The sequence below is a fragment of the Oryctolagus cuniculus genome, chromosome 10, assembly GCF_964237555.1.
Source record: "Oryctolagus cuniculus chromosome 10, mOryCun1.1, whole genome shotgun sequence".
Lineage (NCBI taxonomy): Eukaryota > Metazoa > Chordata > Mammalia > Lagomorpha > Leporidae > Oryctolagus > Oryctolagus cuniculus.
Window position 1 is genome coordinate 102,845,558 of NC_091441.1, and position 27,410 is coordinate 102,872,967.

Below are 27,410 nucleotides of genomic sequence, written 5' to 3' on the forward strand. Positions count from 1 at the left end.
GGCCCACCACAAGGTGGAGTCGGGGATCCTCAAGCCCAGAGCGGAGCAGGTGGACTCGCCCCTCACCTAGCCCAGTGCCCTCCTGTGGGGGAAGTAGGAGCCTGGGGTCCACACCATGCTCTCCCCACTGCACTGGGCGTCCCATGCACCCCAGACCAGCATGTTTCCTGGGCCAGGCGGCAAGATGATGCTTCACCTTGTGAGGTCGTTCCCCATGCGGTACGTGAGCGACCACTGCAGGGGGAAGAAGACCCTCCCTGGGTCTGCTGTGAGCTAGGCCCTCCCCGCCAGGCCAGACGTTTCTAGAATGCCTCACTGCCCACCAGGAAGTTCAGTTGTCTGCTCAGAGTCATGGTTAATTAAAAAAAAAAAATCCTCATTGCCTTTTCTGGTAGATCAAGCCATCACATGAAGGAACACAGATTTCGCCCTTCCTCCATGACCTTAATGAGAAACAGGAGAATTTAGAAAATCGAGTGGTGGCTTGGGGAGACCTGGCCTGGGGCTCAATGAACAGGCACAGGGCAGAAGCTGCAGAACAAGTCTTGGCGTCATGCTGTTCTTGCCTCAAAGTAACGGAAGGAGTGGCTGTCTTGAGCCTCCCCTGCCACCACCCCCCCCCCCCCCGTGAGAGTCAACTTACAGAAAGTGTGACTCACGGAGTGACGGTGTCACCATCTGTGTTCTTCCCCTCCCCTGCTCACACTGGCAGTGTCATCTCACAGTGACCCACAATACCCCGGGGCTGTGTGGCCAGAGGGGGCGTCCCGCCAGCCAGAGCCGGCCGAGAGTGTCACCTACTTCCTTTTCACAAAGCAGATGATGAGTCCGAGGGCCAACAGCAGGAAGGCGCCACCTACCACCGCTGCGCTGATGACGGTCGTGAGGTCTATGAGCAGAACACAGGACAGGTGGTCAGCCCGACGGTGAACCGGAGTCGTCTCCAGAGACAGCCCCCAGCAGCTCCAGTCCCCTCCCTTGCAATCTGCTGGCCGCCAGAAAGCAGCCATGGCAGTTCTGGGCCCACGCTCTAAGAGGAATGTCAGCCTGCACTTCCTTCTTCGGTGTAAGAAGTCTGTGCTGAGGCCACCATGCTGCGAGGAAGCCCAAGCTAGCCACGTGACGGCTTCATGGGGAGAGAACCCAGCCCAGCTTAAAGGGAGAACCAAGGTCCCTGTCGTAGGACTCCCCTCTACCATCCCAGCCTCCTCCAGCTGGTTCAAGGCATCTGGTTGGGGCCCCAGGTCACCCTGTGCAGATGAACCACCCTGCTGTGCCCTGTCCCGAGTCCTGACCCACAAACTGAGCAAAAACAAAACAATGTCTCAATCACTAAATCTTCGGGGTAGTTTGCATGCAAACTTAGACAAACTGGGGGACCTACCAGCCGTGCTCCCAAGGCCACTGCTGGCTGCATGGGGGTGTCCCTGGCCCCTCCAGCCTGTTGTGGGGAAGGACAGAGCAGAGAGAGCAGCAGAAAGCTGGGCGTCCAAAGGCAGACGCAAAGCAGTTGCGGCGAGCGCTGTCTTGCTCGTGCCAGCCTCCTACAGCTCTACACAGGGAACAGAAAACAGAGCAGAGCGGGAACCCCGCGCCAGACAGGCATTCAGAACTTCTTGGCTGTGCACTGAGAAAACGCAAAGTGTGATTCCAAGGAAACAGGAAGAGGAAGCAACGGCAGGAAATGAATATGAGAGAGGAGGCGGGGAGCTTCCCACCCGTGGCTTTGGCCCCTTCTCGGCCCCTCTGCCGCTAGCTGGGGTGTGGGCCCAGCAGGACACTCAGTTTCTCTGCCCATAGGAAGGGGAAGGGGCCGGGAGAAAACAGCCTCCACCCCTGTGGCTCCAACACCCTGTGCTCCGCAGCCATCACCGAACCAAGAGCAGACAAGGCCCTGGGGGCGCAGCTTCTCGGGCATCTCTTGGCCAGAGCTCACCTCGCATCTGGTAACTTGGCAAATGACAGGCAGCTCCCAGCCTGGCTCCTCAGCCTGACACCGAGGGCACTTCACCATCCCAGTGTTTCACGGGAGTGGATTAAAAACCCACCCCACTTTCCACCTCCCCACGTTTGCCTTATTTTTATTTTTAAATTGATTACTACAATTGAGAGAGAGTGAGAGAGAGAGAGGGACAGTGAGTCAGACCGTGAGAGATCTTCCATCCACTAGTTCACTCCCTAAATGCCCACAATGGCCAGGCTGCAGTGGGGAGCCCAGAACTCCATCCAGGTCTCCCACATGGGTGGCAGAGACCCAACTACTTTTTTTTTTTTTTAATTTTTTGCCAGGCAGAGTTAGACAGTGAGCGAGAGAGAGACAGAGAGTTATAGACAGTGAGAGACAGAGAGAAAAAGTCTTCCTTCAGTTGGTTCACTCCCCTAATGGCCACCATGGCCGGTGCTATGCCGATCCGAAGCCAGGAGCCAGGTACTTCCTCCCAGTCTCCCATGCAGGTACAGGGACCCAAGCACTTGGGCCATCCTCCACTGTTCTCCCGGGCCACAGCAGAGAGCTGGACTGGGAGAGGAGCAACCAGGACTCGTACCCAGTGCCCCAACTGGGACTAGAACCTGAGGTGCCAGTGCCGCAGGTGGAGGATTAGCCAAGTGAGCCATGGCACCGGCCTGAGACCCAACTACTTAAGCCATCCCCTACCACCCAGGGTCTGCATTAGCAGGAAGCTGGAATTGGGAGAGGAGCCAGAGGCCTGAACCAGGACACACTGACAGTGGATGTGGGCATTCCTGGCCACATCTTAACTGCTGGGTGAGAGGCCCGCCCCTGGTCCCCACATGTTCACGCCCAACACTGAACCCCCATGATCCTTTCAGGATGCGGTTGCTAGCGTGTACTCTCTACAGATAAGGGAGATGGTGGGGGAAGGAGGAGACCTGCCCTAGGCCAGAGAGCTATTAAGAGGAAAGAATGGGGGACAGACTGACCGAGAGCACCAAGGCTGGCCATGAGGACAGCGTAGAAGAGGCAGTGTGCACGTTCCCCACCCAACAAGAGAGACCTCGCACGCAGCATGCCACAAACCTCTCTGCCCCTGCTGTGAGACCTGGACAGGAGACTGCACGGAGGGCAGCCAAGTCCAGTTGTCCTGGATGATCTTGGCTGGGCCCCAGACAGCACAGTGCCTGGGCAAGGACTGGCAAAGCATGCTAGCCAACCTGCAGCTGTCCACAGGTGCACGAGGGAGTGAGGCCCACGAGCCCAGCTCAAGCCAGAACTGCCCAGCCCACGTGGGAGTGGTAACAAACAGCTGTTTTTTAAGCCACTACGTTCTGGGGTGGCTTTGGAGGCAGCATTGCTGCCGCATCAGCCCACAGACTTGTGGACAGCTGCGAATCTGTCTGCATCTTCTGACCTGGCGCTCCCACTTGCTCCTTATCTCTTAGGTGCCCATCCCCAAAAGACCCTGGAGGCCATTACCCATAGTCCTCGGGGTGAGCGCGACCCAGAAGAGTAGGTCCAGCTGCTTGCCGCTGGCGGGGCTGCAGTTGGAGACGTTGACCCAGAAGCTGCGGCGGCGGACGCGTGGCTCGGGCAGCACCTCCTCCAGGCTGAAGATCTCCTTGGCCCGGGTCTGCTGCTCCTGGATGATCATGAACGCGCGGCCGGTCTGGCACACCACGCCCATCCGCTCCTTGACGAGGGTCAGGCAGGCCACCTGGTTGCTGGGCACGCTGATGTTCCAGGACACCGAGGAGAGGGACGGCAGGCCCCGGTCCCAGTTAGGGGTCCTCAGGTAGACCTTGCTTTTCGCGTCTGGGGTCACGGTGAAAATGCTTTCCTCTGCAGGACAGGAAGCTGTTGTTTCACTCAGCCAAGACACAGAGAGCCGGAGCAGCCAGGGGCTGATGCTGAACTGGCTGGATGGGCGCCACCCCACACCGCTGTCCACAGGGCTGGACGTGTGCTGCACCCGCACCACCCCACAGAGCAACCACCGGCCGCGTGTGCCTGCTGAGCACCTGCAGTAAGTGCCCAATGGGACACAAGAATTGCACGGTTAATTTTAATTCACTGGCCACAGGAGGTGGCTGATGGCTACGGGACAGGTCAGTGCAGCAGGCTGCATAGTTACAGTCCTATTCGGCACATATCAGGTCTTCCAATCAATCGATCAATCAGCAAACCTCAAAACCAGACCACTGGTTTGCCAAACTAGTGGTTATGTTGGCTTCCTTCTAGAAATGCTCTCAACCCAGTGAACTCTTATCTGCTGCCCGGCTCCACGTGGGAATGACACATCCCAATTTCCATCTTCAGCATGAAAACAACTTGGAGGGGCCGGTGCTGTGGTGTAGCAGGCTAAGCCTCTGCCTGTGGTGCCAGCATCCCACATGGGCACAGGTTTGAGACCCAGCTGCTCCACTGCCCATCTAGCTCCGTGCTAATGGCCTGGGAAAGCAATAGAAGATGGCCCAAGTGCCTGGGCCCCTGAACCCATGTGGGAGACCTGGAAGAAGCTCCTGGCTCCTGGCTTCGGATTGGCCCAGCTCTAGCCATTGTGGGCATTTAGGGAGTCAACCAGTGGATAAAAGACCTTTTTTTTTTTGTCTCTGTGTTTAACTCTACCTCTCAAATAAATCAGTAAACCTTAAAAAACAAAAAAACCCGACAACTTGGAATTCTGGGAAGAATTCTAGAACTGCGAAGCTGAAGGAGCCCCTGACAGGTCAGCGAATCCAGTCCTTACCCGCAGGCGAGATAAAAGCCCAATGCTGCAGGCGGATGAGAACGCGTCTGATTGCCAGAGACTCCCCAGAAGGAGTTCCTCTGGTCACCTTGGAGATGTCAGGGAGCCTGCATGGAATCTAATCTCACGGCCAAAGAGGCTTCTCCTCCCACGCCCGCCTCCGAGAACAGAAGGACAAAGCAGCCCTCAGATAAAGGTCTCGGTCAATGCTGAAACGGCCTCTAACGCTCGTAACTGTTGGAGCACTTGTACTGTGGAGGCTGTGGCTTTTAAAATCAACCCCGGAGAGCTCAGAGTGGTGAGTGAGTGAGTGAGGACGCCGAACGCCTTGGTCTGGTGTTCCAGGAGGGCCTGCTGCACCCCACTGGAGACGGGGATGCACCTGTCTCCCATGGCCTTTGCTCAGAGTGCTGCACACTGCACTCGGAATTGTAAACGCAGAATCACAGAAATGTCAGCACCACCTTAAAAAGCCAGGATCGGGCATATCTGGTTGTTTCTCTCCCTGCTCCCAAGAAACAATCAAATCCTTTTTTTGGTTTGTCTTGCCACCTACCAACCACTGCCTCCCACTGCCAGATTTTATTATTATTTTTTTCTATTTATTTGAAAGGCGGAATGATAGAAGAAGGAGGGGTGGTGGAATCTTCTACTCACTGGTCCACTCCCCAAATGGCTGCAGCAGCGGGGGCTGGGCCAGGCCAGATCCAGGATCCTGAACCTCTTGAGTCTCCCACATGCGTGGTGGGGGACCAAGCACCTGGGCCACCCCTGTTGCTTTTCCATTAAAAGGAGCTGGACTGGAAGTGGACCAGCCAGGACTCAAACCGGCGCTCATGTGGGATGCCAGCCTCACAGGTGGTGGCTTAACTCCAGATTTTTCTTATTTTTAACCTCTGCAATTTTCCACGCTACATTAAGGTTAACGCCGGGAGCAGGTCTCACCATCTTTCAAATTCCTGGTGGGAGGACCAACGCGTCATGCCACCCTTTCTCTGCAAATCAGCAGCTTAATGAAGGGAACTATAGAGCGAGCCCCGAACCCAAAGGACTAAGGCAGCAGGGTGGCGGGGACAGACGGCTTACCTTTGAAGAAGGGGATGAAGGACACGTTCAGCACCTGCCTGGAGGCGTCCTTCTGGAAGCCGGGTGAGAAGGTGCGCAGGGTCACCGACACGTTCTGCTTCACCTGGATGTGCTCGATGGCGCCTCCGGGGCAGAAGGAGCCGAAGTACAGGTCCTGGCCCGGCACGGCGCTGGCCAGCAGGTAGCTGAAGCTGGTGCTGCAGGCCCTCTCGTGCGTGTGCTGCTGCAGCTTCTGCGCCGGCACCAGCGCCAGGCTGAGCCTGTCCTTGGGCACCAGCAGCTTCCAGGAGAAGTCATGCAGCTGCACGGGCAGCTGGAGGATGTCGCTGGGCACCTGCAGGCGGTAGGACTTCCTCTGGCAGTAGCGGGGGTCCAGGCAGCCTGGAAGAGAGGAGCTCATGGGACCCACGCCTGGAGGAGGCCAGGAGGGCACCCTTCTCACCGCTGCCGCTGGCCTGGGGCTGGACGCCTGCCAGCAGCCCTGCTCTGCTCTTGGGGGTCTCAGCTCCCAGGCTGCCCCTCGCTGCTGCCTCCTTCGCCAGCTTTTCCTCCCTCTCTCTTGTCCTGTGACCCTAGGACAGACTTCTGGGGGACGCTCCACTTTTTTTTAATTTTTTTTTTTAATTTATTTTTTTTGACAGGCAGTTAGACAGTGAGAGAGAGACAGAGAGAAAGGTCTTCCTTTTTGCCGTTGGTTCACCCCCCCAAAAGTTTGCTACGGCTGGTGTGCTGTGCCGATCTGAAGCCAGGAGCCAGGTGCTTCCTTCTGGTCTCCCATGCGGGTGCAGGGCCCAAGCACTTGGGCCATCCTCCACTGCCTTCCCGGGCCACAGTAGAGAGCTGGACTGGAAGAGGAGCAACCGGGACAGAACCGGCATCCCAACCAGGACTAGAACCCAGAGTACTGGCACCGCAGACGGAGGATTAGTCAAGTGAGCCGCGGCGCTGGCCAGGATCCACTTTTGATCTTCCTTTTACGCAGGATTTCCTGGGTCTCACATGGTTAAGTGTCACACGGGCACGGTTCGGGCTCAATTCCCTCACCACACACAGACTGCCCAGCATCCCCAGAGGCGGGGCGGCAGCTCTGTGGAGTGGTGAGAACTGTGAGCGGCCTCAGAGAACTCTCAGCGCGGGTCCCCCTGTGCCACCTCCTAACCAGGTAACCTCAGGCAGGCTACATGGCCTCAGCTCCCATGCTGCAGAGCCTGTCAGAGCAGCCATGGCAGAGATGGTGGTGGGCCAGCAGGAAGGTGACTGCTGGTTTTGCCACCCTCCGCTCATCACTCTTTTTTAAGTGACCAACACTTGCCCAGCACTGCCAGTGACTACACAGATGCAAAGTGGAACAAACCAAGGCCACAAGGTTGTCAGTCTCATGCAGAAGACAAGTTGGGGGTGCAGGGACAGGGCAGGCAGGGCAAGGCCAAGCACAGGAGGGAGACTGTGGCCTGGGCACAGACACACGTGTATGGGCACAGGGAAAAGCAATGCGGGGGATGCCTGTGCCAGCCAGGCTGCTCCTGCAGGGGGCGCACTGTCAGCCCACTGCTGCCCTTGCTCACCTGCACTTGGGTGACTATCTCACTCCCTCTATGACCCCCTCAGGACCACCACCCAGAAGACAGGGCATGGAGGGGAGGGCGGCAGGAAGCGGCCCAGGGTGAAGGCACTCCAGGGCGTACTTAGCGTTTTCTCGGCATTCATCCACAGGCGGGTCAGGTTGTCACACAGGAATGAGATCCTGTGTTTGGAGCCAGGTGTCAGGGTGACGTTGGCACTGCAGGTCCGCGATTCCAGGCACACGAAGCAGCCAGGGACAAACTTGCGGCCATGTTTGACAGGCCGTGGCTCGATGGTCAATGACATGGTCTGCTCGTTACTCAAGTCAACCACGTAGGTCTTATCTGAAACCACAAATAGAAAGCAGGCGTGGAGCAGGAATCAGCAGCAACCACACGAAATGGCAAAAGTTCGTAGAAAACCTCTCCAGGAGCTGGCACTGTAGCGACGCAGGTAGAGCCACTGTTTGTGACATCAGCATCCCATATGGGCACAGGTTCAAATCCTGGCTGCTCCACTTCCTATCCAGTTCCCTGTTAATTGCCTGGGAAAGCAGTGGACAATGGCCTACATGCTTGGGCCCCTGCACCTACGTAGGAGACCTGGATGAAGCTCCTGGCTCCTGGTGTCAGCTTGGCCCAGCCCCAGCCATTGCAGCTATTTGGGGAGTGAATCAGGAGACAGAAGACCTCTCTTTCTCTCTCTTTTTGTAATTTGCCATTCAAATAAATAAATAACATCTTTAAAAAAAAAGAGAGAAAAATAAGTGGACTTAATCCTGATAAAAACAAGGCAACTTCATCACAAACGTGGCTTAAACACGTATAAGAAAAGCAAGAAAAGGAAAGGCCACATATATTTTTATTGCGGTACCATTCCCAAGGGCCGAGACAGGGAATCACCCCAGGCGTCTACGGAGGATGACTGGGTAAGGAAATGTGGGATATACACACGCACAGGAGCCCCGTTCAGCTACAGAAAAGAACAAAACCCTGTTGGTGCAGCAACAGGGACAGAACCGAGTGTGTTAAGACAGCCACGGAAAGAGACATACTGAACATTCTCCCTGCAGCGGCTAAGAGGCCAACCTCACAGAGGAGAGAACAGAACAGGGGTTACTAGAGCCTGGCGCGGGGCTGCAGGGGCTGGGCAGGGGCCGTGCAGTGCAGCTGGAGAGGAGGCACAGGGCTGCAGGTGCTCCAGACAGCAGGGTGAGCACGGTCTACAGCAGTTACCTGTGCATTTCAGAGTGGCTAGGAGGGAGGACTTTGAATGTCTGCAACACAAACGATAAACGTTTGCAATGCCAGGCCTACCAGTTATCCTGATCTGATTATGCCACACTGTATACAGATACTGAGATGTCACGCAGTGCCCCATACGTATGTGCAATCACTACGTGTCAATTAAAAATTTGCTAAAAGGCTTAGAAGATTAATATATCTGTCAGACAATAAGTGCCATCAGTCATGTTAAAGGACAGGAGGCAGAAAATGCTTGCAATCGAGACTGAACAGTTCATGGGAGATAAAAATGTCCAAAGACTCCAAACGCGAAAAGTTTGGAGAAGAGCAAGTGAGAAGGTGACTAGATCCCCTACTCAGAGGCTGGAACAATGGAAACCTCTGGCATGCGGAGTGCTGGGCAGGCCGTGGGCAGTGGAAGCCTGCAGCAGCCTGATACAGCTGATACAGCTTGGGAATGAGTGGAAAAATGAGCCTCGCACCCGCCGTGACCCCGGCCACATGCCTGGCAGCGTGTGCCTGCGTTTCACTTCAGCACGGGGACTCAGTTCTACTCCAAGCACCACCACCCATCGACCCACTTATGGAAAACTGGGAGCCACCTGGCACGGGACAGTTCAGTCAGCTCTGGGACACTCACGAGTGGAATATTATGCAGCAGGTAAGAGGAATGCGGGAGATCTAAACATGCAGGTCTACAGATCCCAGATGTAGCACCAGGCAAAGAGCAGGCTGCAGAGCAGTGCGTGGACTACGATGCTGTGCCGACGACAGGATCCGCGTGAAAGAAGACAGCTATTTCCACACAGATGTGGCTGGCTGCACAGGTGGAGAGACGAAAGACCAACAACACACCCCAGGAGAGGGCCCTGAAAGATGGGACAGTGTGAGTAGCCAAGGGGCATCTTAGCTTTGTCTGTGATGCCTGAATTTTAGCAAGAAAAGACATTTCTGGGCCAGCGCCGCGGCTCACTAGGCTAATCCTCCGCCTTGCGGCGCCAGCACACCAGTTCTAGTCCCGGTCAGGGCGCCAGATTCTGTCCTGGTTGCCCCTCTTCCAGGCCAGCTCTCTGCTGTGGCCAGGGAGTGCAGTGGAGGATGGCCCAAGTGCTTGGGCCCTGCACCCCATGGGAGACCAGGAGAAGTACCTGGCTCCTGCCATCGGATCAGCGCGGTGCGCCGGCCGCAGTGCACCGGCTGCGGCGGCCATTGGGGGGTGAACCAACGGCAAAAGGAAGACCTTTCTCTCTGTCTCTCTCTCTCACTGTCCACTATGCCTGTCAAAAAATTAAAAAAAAAAAAAAAAAGAAAAGAAAAGAAAAGACACATGTGTGGCATAATTCAGGGGATGCCTGATTATGGGTCACAGAAGTGGTTTCTATGATGTCATCATTAGAAATACACAGTGCAGAGAGGCAGGCCTGATTTACGTGTCAGTTCTCCGGATGACGTCCCAGAATGACCATGGCCAGGTGAGCCAATGGGGCTACTTTATGTCCACTCTAGAACAGATGACCACATACACAGCGACACACAAAAGGGTCGTTTCCCTCTGTAAAGTCATCCCCAGAGGGTTCTATACTGCCAATCCTGGGAGATCACTTTTTTTTTTAAATTTTTTAAAATTTTTTAATTTTTTGATAGGCAGAGTGGACAGTGAGAGAGAGAGAGACAGAGTGAAAGGTCTTCCTTTGCCATTGGTTCACCCTCCAATGGCCGCCGCAACCGGCGCACTGTGCTGATCCGATGGCAGGAGCCAGGTACTTTTCCTGGTCTCCCATGGGGTGCAGGGCCCAAGCACCTGGGCCATCCTCCACTGCACTCCCTGGCCACAGCAGAGAGCTGGCCTGGAAGAGGGGCAACCGGGACAGAATCCGGTGCCCCGACCGGGACTAGAACCCGGTGTGCCGGCGCCACAAGGCGGAGGATTAGCCTAGTGAGCCGCGGCGCCGGCCGGGAGATCACTTTTCACTGAACAGCTTTTCCTTTCTATTCCCTCTGCTTTTACAGGAAGGAATCAAATTAAGACACTGCCTGTGCAGGGTGGCACTGTCCGTGTCAAGGGTGCTAACCCTGCCGCCCAGCAGGTCCCGCCTTCCCCTGCCCGTGGAGAAACACGCAAGCCCAGCCAGCGCTGCTCTGCTTCCTCCTTCCCGGTAACCAGAACCACGTTGATACTAATTGCTCCTTCTGCACCGACTGCCAGGGAGCTCAGTGTCAAATCAGACCCATAACAGAGATGTCTGTCTGTTGGGTGGTCCCATCTCTCAACTCCTGCCTGTTCCCATGTAAGTTTCATCATTGTGTCCACGAATGCTTTAATGAGTGATGTCATGTCTACAGCCAGAGTACAGATTCTAAGGCTGCTACCTTAAATATGATTTGATTCAGGAAATGCTTGGTTTTTCCATCTCTTAGCGCATTTCCACATTGAGCTCATTTCTTCATTTATTATTATTATTATTTTTTTTTTATTTTTTTTTATTTTTTTTTTTTTTGACAGGCAGAGTGGACAGTGAGAGAGAGAGACAGAGAGAAAGGTCTTCCTTTGCCGTTGGTTCACCCTCCAATGGCCACCGCGGCCAGCACGCTGCGGCCGGTGCACCGCGCTGATCCGATGGCAGGAGCCAGGATCCAGGTGCTTTTCCTGGTCTCCCATGGGGTGCAGGGCCCAAGCACCTGGGCCATCCTCCACTGCACTCCCTGGCCACAGCAGAGGGCTGGCCTGGAAGAGGGGCAACCGGGACAGAATCCGGCGCCCCGACCGGGACTAGAACCCGGTGTGCCGGCGCCGCTAGGCGGAGGATTAGCCTAGTGAGCTGCGGCGCCGGCCCATTTATTATTATTTTTTTAAAATTACTTATTTGGGGCCAGCGCCGCGGCTCACTAGGCTAATCCTCCGCTTTGCGGTGCCGGCACACGGGGTTCTAGTCCCAGTCAGGGCGCCGGATTCTGTCCCGGTTGCCCCTCTTCCAGGCCAGCTCTCTGCGGTGGCCCGGGAGTGCAGTGGAGGATGGCCCAAGTGCTTGGTACCTGCACCCCATGGGAGACCAGGATAAGTACCTGGCTCCTGCCATCGGATCAGCGTGGTGCGCTGGCCGCGGCGGCCATTGGAGGGTGAACCAACGGCAAAAGGAAGACCTTTCTCTCTCTCTCTCACTGTCCACTCTGCCTGTCAAAAAAATAATAAAAAAAAAAAAAAGAAAGAAAGAAAGAAAGAAAACAACGGAACAAGGCCTCTAAAATTCTGCAGGAATTCTGTTTGCAACCTAGGATTCTGCACCAAACCAGCACCAGCAAATTGCTCCCACAGGAGGAGGGGGCGCACTTACTGCTCTCGGTCTGTGGATGCTGGACCAGAACCTGGAACCGCAGCCGCAGGATCCCTGGACTTTGGGCATCTTGGTCGCAGCCCTGCAGGGAGAGGTTGAAGGTCCCGGCCATGTTCCCGGGCTGCTGGTCCTCCAGCTTGAACACCTCGGGGTTGGTGGTGGAGCCCGGGATGTAGTACTCCACCCGCTCCTCCTTCTTCTCACAGTTGGAGACGTTGAAGCTGAGGAAGGAGACGCTGGACCGCATGTGCGGGGGGACCAGGAACTGCCACGTCATGAGCTCGTCCTCGGGAAAACCTTCCGGGTAGTTGGCCGACATCAGGGTGGCCGTGCCCTCACCCTCGAACACGCACTCGACGATGCACAGACCTACCGGGAGGAAGCGAGTCAGCACGGAGGAGGCGGCCCCGGGTGGGAGAGTGAGGACATGCGAGGGATGAGACGTGGTGCTGGGCGGTGGCTCGGCACACACTGGCGTTCCACCACACAGACACCGTGCACGGCCTCGGGGGCACAGAGGCAGCGAAATGCACTAAGAGAATTAGGGAGGGACGAGTTCTGAGTGTGACCTCCAATTCTAAAACAGAGGCTGCCACCTATGACACTGGCATCCCATCTGGTCGCCAGTTCAAGTCCTGGCTGTTCCATTTCCAATCCAGCTCCCTGCTGATGCGCCTAGGAAAGCAGCAGAAGATGGCCCAAGTACATGTGTCCCTGCACCCACATGGGAGACCTGGATGGGGCTCCTGGCTCCTGGCTCCTGCCTGGCCCAGCCCCAGCATTTGGGGAGTGAACCAGTGGATGGGAAGATCTCTAACTCTGCCTTTCAGATAAATAAATGAATCTTAAAAAAAGAAAAACACTTTTTTCTTTATTTGAGAGGCAGGGAGAGTGCCCCTATCCACGGGCCCACTCCCCAGTAGCTGGGGAGCCAAAGCTGGGAGCCGGGAACTCAGTTCTGGCCTCCCATGTGGGTGTCAGAGACCCAACCACTTGAACCATCACTGCGGCCTCCCAGGATCTGCATTAGCAGGAAGCTGGAGTCAGGACTCAGAGTCAGGACTTGAACCCAGGCACGGAGAGAGGAGGCAGGCATCCCAGTGATGGCTGAATCACCGGGCAAGAAGCCTGCCCCATAGTCTTATTTTTAATAATGGCTCCTCAAATTCCTGAACATTTAGCAATCAGCTGTCTCCTGAGCCAGTGCAAGGTGGCTCAAAGCACACCACCGATGCAGTTATACAAAGTGTGAGTGAGAAAGAAGATAACGAAGCTAGAAACAGAGCTGCTACGTGGGTCGACAGAACCAATCCCACATCGCTTTCTGAAAACAAATATCACACGTAAACAGCACAAAGATAAGGGTCACTGCACCGCGTGTGTGTGACAGGGAAGACAGCACCCACACCAAGAACCAGGGCCCCATGCCCCCGGCAGAACAGCGGGAGCTCCCTGCGGACACTGAGGCTGACGGGAACGGTCGGGAGGGGAGGGTGCGCTCACGTTTTATAGCCGTGTGGTTTGCAATGCTGAAGCCCGAGAAGTTTCTGGGGTGGAACCACGGCAGGTGCAAGGCCACCTTCACCCCCTCTTGCATCTTGATCCGGGACACGGTGCCATTGCTGCAGAAGGTTCCGATCTTGACCTCAGCCGTGTTGATGCGGCCGCTGATGGAGTGAGTGACGCCGTCCGGGCAAGCTTCGCCAGGGCCGATCTGCCTCAGGCGGGGACGAGAGAAGTGCAGCTCCAGCCCGATGCTCTTGTGGGCCTTGACGTCCCAGACGAAAGTTCTGTTGAGGGCGGGCAACACCGACGTCGAGGGCTCCAGCTGCACCTCCCCAAAGGGACACGGGCCCGACACGCAGTCTGAAACAGACAGGAAAGCAATGCTCATCACAGGTGCTGCAAGGCCACCTGCCGCGGCCCCTAGCATCGCAGACTCTGGGATGCTGCCCAGGTGGGCGCACCCATCCCCAGCTGCTGTCAGTCTTAGTGGCCAAAGGCTCATAGAGGCACCTGCTTCGGGGATGCACCGGAGCTTGGGGGAGCCACCTCGGACCAGAACAGTCTAAGACATTCTGCTGGCTCTGACCCAAAGGGGAGTGACAGTCACCAGGGTAATCAGCCACTAACCGCTGCTTTCAGTTCAAAATGCCTGACTTCCTTGCTTCAAGCGACACCACCTGGGGATGCAGCCATGTTCCAGAGTCCTGGTGAGGGGGTGTGGTCAGGACAAGGCTGGACTGCAGTTAACATGACATCTACCTCTGTGCTTAACCTCTCCCCAACGTCTTTCCTTGTTCACAGGTTTCTTCCCAGGACAATTTATTGATAAACGACTTCAGAAAAAATCCCTGTGCCAGGGGACCAGCACTGTGGTATGCTGAGTTAAGCCGCCAGCTACAACGCTGGCACCCCATATGAGTGCTGGTTCAAGTTCCAGCTGCTCTTTTTTTTTTTTTTTTTTTAACAGGCAGAGTGGACAGTGAGAGAGAGAGAGAGAGAGAGAGAGAGAGAAAGGTCTTCCTTTGCCATTGGTTCACCCTCAAATGGCCGCCGCGGCCGGCACACTGCGGCCAGTGCACCGCACTAATCCAAAGGCAGGAGCCAGGTGCTTCTCCTGGTCTCCCATGGGGTGCAGGGCCCAAGTACTTGGGTCAACCTCCACTCCCGGGCCACAGCAGAGAGCTGTCCTGGAAGAGGGACAACCGGGACAGAATCCGGCGCCCCGACCGGGACTAGAACCCAGTGTGCCAGCCCCGCAAGGCGGAGGATTAGCCTAGTGAGCCGCGGCGCCAGCCCGCTGCTCTACTTCTGATCTAGCTAACGTGCGTGGGAAAGCAGCAGCAGAAGGCCTAAGTACCTGGGCCCCTGCCACCCACATGGGAGACCCGGATGGAGTTCTAGGTTCCTGGCTTTGGCCTCACCCAGCCCTGGCCATCGCAGCCACTTGGGGAGTGAACCAGCTGATAGATCTCTGTCTCTCTCCCTCTCTCTGTAACTCTGCCTTTCAAATAAACAGATAAATAAATAATCTTAAAAAAAAAAATCCTGGTCTCAGGCTCTGCTTCCAGGGCAGCAGACCCCAGCACACCCTCTGCCTACCACGTTTCCAGGCTGCGTTCCTGGTCCACCTGGTGGCTGCCGCACAAGCCTTAGGGGAAGCCAGACGGAGGCCATCAGTGTTCACTTTGCGATCCCCTACTCCTCCTGTTCTGAGGAGTCACAGTTTCCCAACTTTCAGGGTACAGTGCCAAGGTCCACCTTTTACAACTGGTCCATCAACACGGTCATCATCATTGTGAGTACACCCTGAAGGCACAGCTCCCTGGAGGGCTGCAACCCAGATGCAGAGCCGTCTTCCAGCCCCGTGGCTTTAAGGCTGATGTTTTATCACCACTGCAGTTGCACAAATTTTAAGGCAAACCCCTGGACGCCCGCTGTTTCCTAAGCCTTTCAAGACCAAGTGGAAACCACCTCTCCTAAGGAGGAAGTAAAGAGGAGAGTGTGCAGGAGAAATGACAGAGAGCCGGAGGGGGACAGTAAGGTCTCTCTCTGGTCTTGAGCACAGGGGACCTAAAAGGTGTGACAGCCTCCTCCAGTCCTGACCTGGGCCTCTTTACTCCTGCCCTCTCGGGATCTCTGAAAAGAATATGGCCTGGAAGTGGCCTCATGGGAGAATTTCAGAACTCGAGGCCAAACCTGCCGCCTGTGCACAGCGGTGCTAGGCTCCAGGCTCTTGCCATACCCAGCAGGGCTAGGCCAGGAACCCAGGCTGTGTTTGGTCAACCTTCGTTCCTGCCAATGAACTGTGCTGCTGAACCCATAAAACAGGGTTAGATAACGCGGTGACTAACACGGCTAAAATTAGACGCCAAGTGTGAGTAAAGATAGTACCTGTTTTCAGAATGCAGGGAAACTGCATTACCTACACCAAACTATGTCGTTCCTTCAAACCCTGGCCTCGAGTAGCTGTCTCCCCACACCTCCACTGTGCCCAGGGCTGGTTTTCGGTACTCTGCCGGATTACTTAACCCTATTAGGCACTGGCTCCACAACAGACTCACCTGCAAGACTTTTTTTTAATATATATTTATTTATTTACTTGCAAGGCAGAGTGACAGAGAGAGACTCTTCCATCCACTGGTTCACTCTGCAAATGGCTGCAACAGCCAGGAACCAGGTAGGTAGCAGTGGTCCAAGTACTTGATGCCTTAGCAGGAAGCCGGAATGGGAAGTGAAACCAGGACTCAAAGCCAGGCTCCCTGGTATGAGATGCAGGTGTCCTGAACAGCATCTCTACTACTGCGCCAAACACCCACCCCACCTTTTTTCTAATGCTGTTTATTTTTAATCCTTTTTTCCGTAACAATAGTCAGGAGACTTTTCAGTCTTTGTAGAACACCAGATCTTGACTTCAGTAAAATGTAACTTAAAATTTTTTCAAACTTATTTCAAATAATTAAAAATAATTTATTTGAGAGGAGAATCACAGAAACAGAGAGACAGAGAGAGAAAGCTAGAAACAGAGACAGAGAGAAAGAGAGCACCCACCCATTGGTTCACTTCCCCCAGTGCCCACAACAGCTGGGATAGGATTGGCCAAAGCTGGGAGCCAGGAACTCAGTCCAGATCCCACATGTGGGTGGCAGGACCCAAGTACATGAGCCAACACCTGCAGCCTCCCACGGTGCATGTTAGCAGGAAGCTGGAATTAGGAGCAGAGCTGGGACTTGAACACAGGCACTCTGGCACCCACCAAAGTGGCATCTTAACCTGCTGGCCGAACATCCACCCTCTCACGTGTAGGTTTTTTTTTTTTTTAATATTTGCTTATTTATTTGAAAGTCAGAGTTACATAGAGAGAGAAGGAAAGGCAGAGAGAGAGAGAGATCTTCTATTCACTGGTTCACTCTCCAGTTGGGTACAACAGTTGGAGTTGCAACAGTCTGAAGCCAGGAGCCAGGGGCTTCTTCCAGGTCTCCCACGTGGGTGCAGGGGCCCAAGCACTTGGGCCATCTTCTACTGCTTTCCCAGGCCACAGTAGAGAGCTGGATCAGAAGTGGAGCAGTGGGACTTGAACCGACGCTCATATGGGATGCCCGCACTGCAGGCGGTGACTTTACTTGCTACACCACAGCACTGGCCCCACATGTAGTTTTAAAATAGCTTTTTAATATTTTAATTTTTCCCTATCCTTATGACCCCCTCCTTTCTTTTTTTTTTTTTTTTTTTTTTTTTGACAGGCAGAGTGGATAGTGAGAGAGAGAGACAGAGAGAAAGGTCTTCCTTTGCCGTTGGTTCACCTCCAATGGCCGCCGCAGCCGCCGCGCTGCGGCCAGTGCACCGCGCTGATCCGATGGCAGGAGCCCGGTGCCCCGACCGGGACTAGAACCCGGTGTGCCGGTGCCGCTAGGTGGAGGATTAGCCTAGTGAGCCGCGGCGCCGGCCATGACCCCCTCCTTTCTAAAGTACTGCTTTGATCGGACCAGAAACTGTGCTCCCGTTGTTAATGTATCTATGAATTCCTACTTTGGCACTAAAATGGTTAAAATAGTCCCAATTAAAAATGACTGAGAAAATATAAATAAATGCGTGATTATTATCTCCATCATCAATCTCCTACCCCAAACTCAAGTTATAAATAATAAAACTGCGAAATGTTTAGAGGCTGCTGAATTCTTAGATGTCATTTATCTTCAATTCATTATTCTGTTCTGTCTGGAACAACTCTGTTGTTTGGTACGAGGACCTGCACTGTACCAACCAGAAACCTAAGGGGCCATGCAGCTCTAAGGGGCTACGCAGTCACCCCCAACCCCGCGGAGTCACGTGGTCAGGACACATGACCAGCAGCCTCGCATCGGGCTCCCAAGTGGCTGCTTTCCCCGGGCCCGATTCAGTCTTAATTCCGGTTTATCTCCACAACCTTCCGGTTCTTTTGTCTTCCCACGCCCTGGACTTTCGGTCTACATCCGCCAGGTGTTTCTAGCACAGGGGCGCGGCCGCCCACACCTGAGGATCTACGGCTCCCAGGTGTCTCTGGCGCTGGCCCTGCAGCTGGGGCACCTGGGTCCCTCTCCTGGGCGGAGCCACCCACAGCAAGCTCCCCTCTCTGCGGGGTTCTCCTCTGAAGCCGAAATCAAACGACCAACTGGGAATCAGCGGGACCGCCCACATCAGGGCGCGGTCTCAGGGTAGGAGGGGTCTTCCCAAGGCTCACAGAAAGTGCCCAGGATGAAAAAACTCCGCACGGATTTCAAAAATCGTTTTCTATCCCCAAATACGTTCATCTTTTAATTCCATTTCCTTGGCTTGGCGCGGGAGGAGGGGCAGGCAGGTGCAGGGACTCACCCACACTCTTCTGGATCTCCATGACAAAGTGGCTCTCCGGGTTCTGGCAGCTGAAGGTAAACGCTGCTCTTTCCCCAGACCTGATGGCCAGTGTGGTGTCGCGTCTTTTGGAAGTCAAGATGTAACAGGGCTTCCCGGGCAGGGCCGGGGTCCTCGGCTGGATGACCAGTGTGATGCCACTGCCTGGGCGCAGCGCGATCTCAGAGGCACCTGAAAGTAGCAAGAACAGGAAGTGAACCTTGTGGGTCCTGGGAGGCCCCTCTGAGCCCTTTCTCCCCTCCCTCTGGGCCTGAAGCAGGTGTGCTGACTTCATCAGCTGTGAGATGCAGGAGGAAGCTGCCCAACACCTGTCTCTCGCGTGGGTCGTTCACATGTTTCTAACGTCAAAAGCACTCTGCTGGCCCAGAGCAAAGAGCCTCCTCCTGTGCAGTACTGGATGTGTCCTCCGAGAGGTCACGGGTGGGCATCTTACCCCCAAATCCCTGCGTTAATGGCACTGGGAGGCAGGGCCTTTGGGAGGTAAGTAGGGTTGGATGAGGAGCTGAGGGTGGCACCTCCAGGCAGGCGACAGAGAGAGACAGATCTACTGGTTACTCCCAAAATGCTCCCAACAGTCAAGGCTGGGCCAGGCTGAAGCTGGAAGCCAGGAAGTCCATCAGGTCTCCTACATGAATGGCAGGGGCCCGAGCACTTGGGGGCCATCTTCTGCTGTTTTCCCAGGCGCATCAGCAGGGAGCTGGACTGGAAGCAGAGCATATGGGACTCAAACCAGCACTGCTATGTGGACGCTGATGTTGCAAGCAGTGGCTTAACCAGCTGCACCACAACACCAGCCCCCTTTGTATTGTTTTAATTTTTCAAGTTTTGGTTTAACGGGAAATACCTGCACACTTTAGGGGTGCAGGGCAACATTTCAACAGATACACACAGCAAAAACCAGTCGCACCTGGGCAACAGCCGTTCCATTTCCCTTATAGCACACTAGAGTCACGCTGCTGTTCAGTGGGAAGCCAGAGCCGGTCACCTGCATCCCACTGCGTCCTGGACAAGAAATGTCTATTCTTTGTAAATTACTCATTCTCAGACACTTTGCTATAGCAACGCAGACAGCAACAGTCAGAGAAACCGTCACATCCCTTCTCAAAGAGCAGAAAAGTCCATGTATGGAAATCACCATGTGTAGAGAGACATGTGAACGTGCAGAAATGTATGCCCAGTACCTACCTACATGCATGCATGCATACACACATGCGCACTTAGATACCACACACCTACTCATACAGAAGTGGGGGCTAGGTGGGGCTGGCACTGTGGCATAGCAGGTAAAACCTCTGCCTGTTATGTCAGCATTCCATATGAGCGCCAGTCTGTGTCCTGGATGCTCCATTTCCAATCCAGGTCCCAGCTAAGGTGCCTGGGGAAGCAGCAGGAGATGACCCAAGTGCTTGGGCCCCTGCACCCACGTGGGAGACTTAGCTGAAGCTCCTGGCTCAGGAGTTCGGCCTGGCTCAGCCCTGGCCGTTGCGGCTACTTGGGGAGTGAACCAATGGATGGAAGACCTCTCTCTACAACTCTGATTTTCAAATCAATCAACCATAAAAAAAAAGTAGGGGTTAATAAATGGTTTGCGGAAGTTAAACATTGTGTCAATGAGCTTGGAAAGTTACAGCAGAACAATGCTACAGCAGAAACAGCTAGGCCAACACCTCCCAGTGAGCGAGAAGGGTTGGTCACCAGGCAGTGGTGTGCACAGGGGGGCCCTGGTCCAGAAACAACCGACGGCCTTCCCAGCCCCTCCGCTCTCCCTACAGGTTTTCGAGTGCTCTCAGACAGAAAGGGCCGCATTCTTTCTGAGCAGCCCCAGCCCCTGCCCCTGCCAGCCTGGGTCTCCACAGCGGGTGTCCTGACAGATGACAGGACAGGCATATGCAGGCGGGTCCTGGGGAGGGAACCCAGGGCTTGCAGAGACGCACGGGGCCAGAGTGGGTGCCACCGTGGGACTGTGCTCTGGTGCAGACAGATACAGATGGGTCAGGACCTCTTACAGCCCCTGGAACAGCAGGTGCTCCACAAAGAATGCACAAATGCATGGCAAGTTAACCAAAAGCTTGTCTATGTTTCCTTTTAAAATTTATTCTTTAAGTTAACCTTACTGAGGCATAATTTATATACATTTAAAAAGACCAACCCATTTTAAGAACTCTCTTTTTTTTAAAGATTTATTTATTCATTTGAAAGTCAGAGTTACACAGAGGAGAGGCTGAAAGGGGGAGGGGGAGTCTTCCGTCCGCTGGTTCACTCCCCAAATGGCCACAATGGCCAGAGCTGTGCCAATCTGAAGCCAAGAGCCAGGAGCTTCCTCTGGGTCTCCCATGCAGGTGCAGAGACCCAAGGACTTGGGCCATCTTCCACTGCTTTCCCAGGTCATAGCAGAGAACCAGGACTTGAACCGGTGCCCATATGGGATGCCGGCACTGCAGGCGGCAGCTTTACCCGCTACGCCACAGCGCCAGCCCCAAAGAGTTCTGACAAAGCTGTATATCCAATTGCCCAGCACCACCACCACAGTCAAGCTACAGAGAGACATTTTCATCGCTCCCCAAAGCTCCTTGGTGGCCTGCTCAGTCAAGCTGCAGTCCTGTGCCCAGACAACCATACAGAGCTGGCGCCAGCCCTTTGAGCCCAGGGCACCCTGCAGCTCAGTCTCTGCAGTGCCTGGCTGCTCCCGCCACGGGACGCGCTGGATCCCCATTGCTCAGAGCAGCTGTGTGTGTGGTCAGACGCCTGGATTTCTGTCCAAGGCTTGAGTCTCCCTGCCCTTGTACATTTTGTTCCAGCTCCACTGGCCAGCAGCTTTATAAGGTAAGGAAGCTAATCCCCCGACCTGAGGCTGCGAACTGCAAATATTTCCCCTTCTTTCTCATTTGCCTTCTGACTTCACTTAAGATTTTTTTTTTCCCCAGATGAGAACTTAGCCTCTTGGAGCCTCTGTTCCTTCATTTGTGAAAGGAGGGAGACGGGTTAGAACAACTCTGCCTGCTCTGCCAGCTTTGACCCTGGGATCAGTACCTGAGTTAGTGGGGAGCGCCACGGGTACTGTAAGCACCCCCAGCCGCTGTTGGCAATGGCCTCTCTGAGCACCTGGGAACCAGCACAGCTGACTTCATGACTCTGTCGAGGGCTTAGGTTTTCATTTTGAGAGCCAAACGTATCTCCCTCATCTCTGCTTGTACCCCTCCCCCACTCAGCCACTGTGCTCGGACTCCCCCAGCCTTCATTCTTGCACAAATCAACACTGGTCCTTCCCCAGGGCCTTTGCACGTGCTGGTCTTGATTCCTTTAAAAAAATTTATTTATTTATTTGAAAGGCAGAGTTGGGGGGAGGGGCAGGGAGAGACAGAGAGAAAGATCTTCCATCTGTTGGTTCACTCCCAAAATGGCCACAAAAGCCAGGGCTGGGCCAGGATGAAGCCAGGAGCCAGGAGCTTCTTCAAATTCTCCCACGTGGGTGCAGGGGCCCAAGCACTTGAGCCATCATCCACTGCTTTCTCAGGTACATTAGCAAAGAGCTAGATTGGAAGCAGTGCAGCTGGGACTCGAACCGGCACCTATATAAGATGCAGGCACTGCAGGCTGTGGCTTTAACCTGCTGAGCCACAGTGCCAGCCCCTGGAAATGCGCTTTTCTCTGGAGCTGGGTCCTTTTCTGTCTTCCCTGTCCGGCCAATAGTGACCTCCTGAGAGCGGCCTCCTCTGGCCAGATCACCCAGTCACCCAGTCCTCTGTTCTGTGTTCACCCCTCTCTCATCTCCGACTGAGGACACAGCTCTTTGTCCGCCTGCAGCCACCTCCCACGATCAGGCTGCAGGCTCCCTGCAGCAGGGCAGCAGGAACCTGTCCATCTTTCTCAGCGGCGGCTTCGGACCCGACAGCGCCCGGTGCCCACGTGGAAGCCGACCCAATTCCGAAAGAGCTTCGTAGAAAACCAGTCACCACGTCCTCGTCTGCAGTGCACTCCGAACGCCAGTGCCGCTGCGCTGCCGCCAGGGCGGGTGAGCCGCGGCGGGAGCAGCAATGCCTGAACCTGGGAAGCAACGGCTCGACAGCAAGGCGCCTGCGGAGGCACAAGTTCATGTGCTCAAAGCCTTCATCCTCAAGTGGTGCAGGACCTTCCGAGACAGACCTGAGGCTGAGGGCCTTTTAAAGACAGCGGCTTAAAAGAGAATCCAGATCCACAGTCAGAAACCCAACTGTCCGGGCTGGGGATTAGGACCCTTGTGCTTTCCTGTAATCGTCACATCAGCACCTTCTGTGCAGGAAATGCTTGGAGCCCTGTCTCTGAGGGCGTGGCTGCTTCTCCACAGCCTCCGCCCCCTGGCTCGCCCCCTGGCTCTCCAAGCCGGCCTCTTCCCCACCACGGGGAGCCGCATCCAGTCTGGGGGCTGCAGCCTGCCTTAGCTCTGTCACCAATTTCTTTCTCATTCTCGCTGCCCCTTCTGGCTGCTCTTCTCCTCTAGGGCTGGAGCAGTCCTTATCAGTTGCTGACTGTTCCGTTACTATTATTACTTTAAGGAAGTGGCAGACACTAAATGGATCATTTTCCAGGTGCAGCTGCCAGGGGCTGTAGTCAGAGAGAAGAGATGTTCGTGCAGATCCATTCTTCAGGAGAATAAGAGGAAGCCCTGTGCGTGGGGGGGGGGGGGGGGGAGGTTCAGGGACTCAGTCCTGTGCACTCTCACCACCTCGCCATGCTTCTCCGCACTGACTCCGAGGGGACCAGCCTAGCACGTTCTATTGCCCAGCGTGGACTCTACCCCTCCTCCAGTGACCCACACCACAGAGCTGGGCCGTGAACAATCCCCAGCTGGCTCCAGCTCAGGGTCTTGAGAAAACGCCAAGCTCCAGTGCTCAGCCTCACCCACTCCCACCCCTCACCGCCCCAAGTCAGGAAGGGGGTGACTCAGGGTAGGGCTCACCCGACTGCCATTTTTAAAGCTCCCAACCCTGCACGATGATAAGTCAGTGGGAGGGGGCGAGCAGGAGTAAGACAGTAACTGTACCCCGCCACAGAAATGACCCCGGGACCCCCAGTGCTGGCGTGGAGTGGCTTGTAAGCTCGCTGGATCACAAAGGCTCAGGGCTGTAGAACACTCAGCTGGCAGAATCCACCACCAACACCCCACCCCCGCCGTTAATCACTCCTTGCAATAGGAAACATGACAGCTGGGCTCCGCCCCAGCCTGCCCCAGCTGAGCACTTCATGCTAAATGCACTACAATTTCAAGAAAACGGACGGTGACGGGCGGTGTCTTCTTCAACACCGCTGTCTTTGGACTCTAAGGGCAGGCATCTGTGGCTTCGTCAGCCTAATCCTGAAGATCTATGACCCTGTGGACAGAAACTCCAGGTCTGATGCGCTGTGGCAGCGCGTGGGCTCCCAGCTTTGGGCTTTCACAAAGGCTCCACAGCACCCAGTTGGGGGCTCATGACTCACGGCCCTGCTGCCTCCTGACCTGGCCTTATTAGGCCGCCTGTGCGCGCTTCCGCCCCGCCAGCAGCTTCTCAGGCAGGGACTTCCAACGGTTTTAATCACCATTCATTATTCACCGTTCATTAATCACCGCAGCACAGGACACGGTCCCTGCAACTTCTCCCTACTGGCCTACTTCTGCGCAAGTCTGCATTACAGCAAAGGAAACAAATGCCAAGAAAGAGGATCCTGGGAGATGGACACCAGGGAGATGGTTCCCCACCCCCAACCCCCACCCTGGATAGGTCAATTTCCATGTAAGAGACTGGCAAGTGTAAATTAAAAATTTTTAGATGCATCAGAACCAGTTGTCTCCATTCTAGGTGTGGTTTTGGGGTGGGGTGGGGCTCGCATCTCATTCACTCCCTCCGCTCCGTGGGATGAACCAAGCTGCTCCCAGCAGGCACCCACTAAGCGGCAGGCAGCCCCGGAAGAGCGCCTGGGGTGGAAGGAGGCACAGCAGACTCAGAAACCCAGAACATGGTGAATCAGTGAGGCGCGTGGGTCACAGCCTCTGTGGGTGCCAGAGTCCAAGGCCAGCGCATCGGGGGCAAATCGCGTGGGGTCAAAACAGTCCTGTCCTCCCCCAGGAGGATGTCACATCACTGACGGGCCTCCCTCCTGTCTCAACAAGCCCGGAGGCTGGGGATTCCTGGGCTGCAGAGTGGATCCCTGTCCCTCGGCATGAGCACAGCTGAACTCGTGACTTGCCCGCGGGAGCCAGCTTTGCAAGAGGCATTTCCTGAAGTCGTGGTGGGCGCTCGCTCGGAGCAGGGATGCTCATAGCACGAGAACCTGCCGGAAGTGGCAGCGACTCACCCCGAGGAGGGGGGAGACCTATTCCTTGTAAATGACTTCTCCCCACCTTTGTGCCTTGCAGAGAGCAATGGCTGAATTCTCCTAAGATGGATGTATACTTGCCAGTCTGTCTGCTACCACATCTCACCCAACAGTCAGCAACTTGAGGGTACCCAGGAAGTTCAAGGTACTCTGAAGATTCGGGCAAGGTGTGGGGAAGCCAGCAACCCGCAGGGCATGGCGGTTAAGGAAGGCTTCACAGAGGAGGCACAACTTAAAATGGGTATTGAAGAATGATTAGGAGTTTGTGAGCTGAGAACAGTGAGATGGGCGTCAGGCAGGATGGGTGGTGGGGACGGCAGGTGCAGACACAGGAGTGTGAAGACTAGGGCTGCTTTGGAGCCACTTCACGGAGTCTGGTGGGGGTGGGGAAGGAAGGGGCTGGAGAAGTGGACAAGGACTTGGTTGCTGGCCACAGACAGTGGGCTCTACTCATGGAGACCAGCACACGTTAACAGCTTCATATGACAGTTTAGCGTGCAGATTCTAGAACCAGGCTGTCAGGGCTGGTGTCTGGCCCAGTGGTTAAGGTGCTGGTGGGGATGCCACATCTTATATTGGAGTGCTTGGGTTAGAGTCCCAGCTGTGGCTCCTGATCCCAGGTTCCTGCTAATGCAGACCCAGGGAAGCAGCCCTGATGGCTCAAGTTGGTGGCTCCCTGCTTCCCCACATAGGAAACCTGGACTGGGTTCTGGGCTCCTGGTTTCAGCCTGGCCCAGCCCTGGCTGTTGCTGCCATTAGTGGATGACAGTTCTGTCTCTCTCAAACGAAAAAAGAAAGACAGAAAGAAAGACAGAAAGACAGAAAGAAAGAAAGAAAGAAAGAAAGAGAGGAAGAAGGAGGAGGGAGGGGGAGGGGGAAGAAGAGGAGGGGGGAAGAGGAGGAGGGGGAAGAGGAGGAGGAGGGAAGAGGAGGAGGAGGGAAGAGGAGGAGGAGGGAAGAGGAAGAGGAGGAGGGGAAGGAGGAGAAGGAGAAAACAGAATCAGGCTGGCTAAGGTCTATTCCTGGTTCTACTACCCACCAGCTGTGCCTCCTGGGGCCAACTCCTTAGCTCCTCCATGCTTCATTGTCCTCAATTGCGTGCTGGGGTAACAACGGATGCTTGTCAGGCCTAAATGAGTGACACCCTATAAAACACTGAGAATGGCGCCAGGCAGTTACTAGTAGCTGTTATTACTGCTGACACGGTTAATGACAGCACATCACAGCTACGAGTACCCGTGATGGGCACCACTGACGGAGGTCTAGCACCAGCATGGCTCTGAGTCGAAAGCCCTGAGTCCCAGCTGGTTGGATGGGGAGTGGGGAAAGCAAGCAAGGCAGGTAAGGCACCTGCAGGGCCGGCTGTAAGGAGGCACCGCCCCACCCCCCACCCCCCACCCCTGCTCCCGCCACACGGGGGCTGTGCAAGGGATCACAGGCCTCCTTCAGGTCTGCGCCCTTACCTGCCTCGCCCCAGCCCTGGCCCTGCCCCGTTCGCTCACTACCAAGGCCCTTCTACACTTGCTGACTCATGTTTCTACACCTGCTGACTCATGTGACTCCAGCACCCCAGGGAGGCCCGGTGAGGTGACCTCACTTCCCCAAGTCCGCTGGGCTCAGGAGGCAGCAGGGGCATTCTGGCCCCACCTCCCCTCAACCTTTCCAACTCCCTCGGGGGCTTCAGGGACGCTGCCAAGCCTGGTCCTGACACCCCGCGGAAGATGCAGCAGTGCTGCTCCTCTCACGTGAAATGCCCCACCCGGGGGCCGAGGTCACAGGGCCTGCTGGGGGGAGGGGGCGCTGTCCCATCCCCAAACCTGGGAGTCTTCAGGCCGGGGATACCTGGTTTACACAGCGTACATCCATCTGTAAGGGACCTGGGCCACATCTCTTCTTCTTTTCTTTTCTTTTTTTTTTTTTTTTAAAGATTTATTTATTTATTTGAAAGTCAGAGTTACACAGAGAAGGAGAGGCATATATATAGAGAGATAAAGGTCTTCCATCCGATGGTTCTTTCCCCAGTTGGCTGTAATGGCCGGAGCTGTGCCGATCTGAAGCCAGGAGCCAGGAGCTTCTTCTAGGTCTCCCACACAGGTGCAGGGGCCCAAAGGCTTGGGCCATCTTCTACTGCTTTCCCAGGCCATAGCAGAGAGCTGGATTGGAAGTGGAGCAGCCGGGTCTCAAACTGGCACCCATATTGGATGCCAGTGCTGCAGGCCAGGGCTTTAACCTACTGCACCACAGCGCTGGCCCCAGGGCCACATCTCTTAGAGACCATAAACTAAGGTGTAAGTCTCACCAGTGAAAGGAAGACACAGCCCTGCCTATGTGGAAATAGTTCACCTCCAGTCATGAAAGAAACAACTGAAACACCAGTGTCAGAGCCTAGTTTGTCTCCATGGCAGGGGCAGTCTTTGGAGTCCAGATCCCAGGCCTGACTGGACAACAACGGACACTGCACGAGTGCTTGCGATGTGCCCTGCACGCCTGCACCTGACCCGCACTGCTAGGTCCCAACACCACCACACAGAGAGGGCCCAGGCAGGTGAATTAGCCTGAGATGCAGGACTGGAGCCCCGGGGCCCAGGAAATGACCATTCCACCGAGCAAATCCTGCCCCTGGGACCCCACACACAGCCAGCACGGTCTGTTCTCACCAACGCAGTCCAATAAGACTGAGTGAAATATCGCCACGCTGCTGGCTCCCCAGGACATCAGAAAGGCAAGATGTTTGCTCAGAGTGGCCCAGAGGGCAT

The 27,410-nt window shown here is 55.3% G+C and overlaps 1 protein-coding gene across 2 annotated transcripts in view; it reads right to left on the reverse strand.

Annotated features, from left to right (window-relative positions):
- Positions 1–27,410, reverse strand: part of CDCP1 (CUB domain containing protein 1) — a 52,010-nt gene that overhangs the window by 4,176 nt on the left and 20,424 nt on the right. Inside the window, exons 2-9 of one of the 2 annotated variants that reach the window (XM_070050941.1) lie at positions 18,286–18,495; positions 13,435–13,797; positions 11,932–12,300; positions 7,478–7,699; positions 5,793–6,173; positions 3,437–3,799; positions 802–889; positions 384–443 (exon numbers count right to left, since the gene is read on the reverse strand). In XM_070050941.1, the coding sequence (XP_069907042.1) occupies positions 384–443; positions 802–889; positions 3,437–3,799; positions 5,793–6,173; positions 7,478–7,699; positions 11,932–12,300; positions 13,435–13,797; positions 18,286–18,495 (2,056 nt within the window). The remainder of the gene's footprint in view (positions 1–383; positions 444–801; positions 890–3,436; positions 3,800–5,792; positions 6,174–7,477; positions 7,700–11,931; positions 12,301–13,434; positions 13,798–18,285; positions 18,496–27,410) is intronic. The other variant, XM_051851680.2, reaches the window with a different exon arrangement.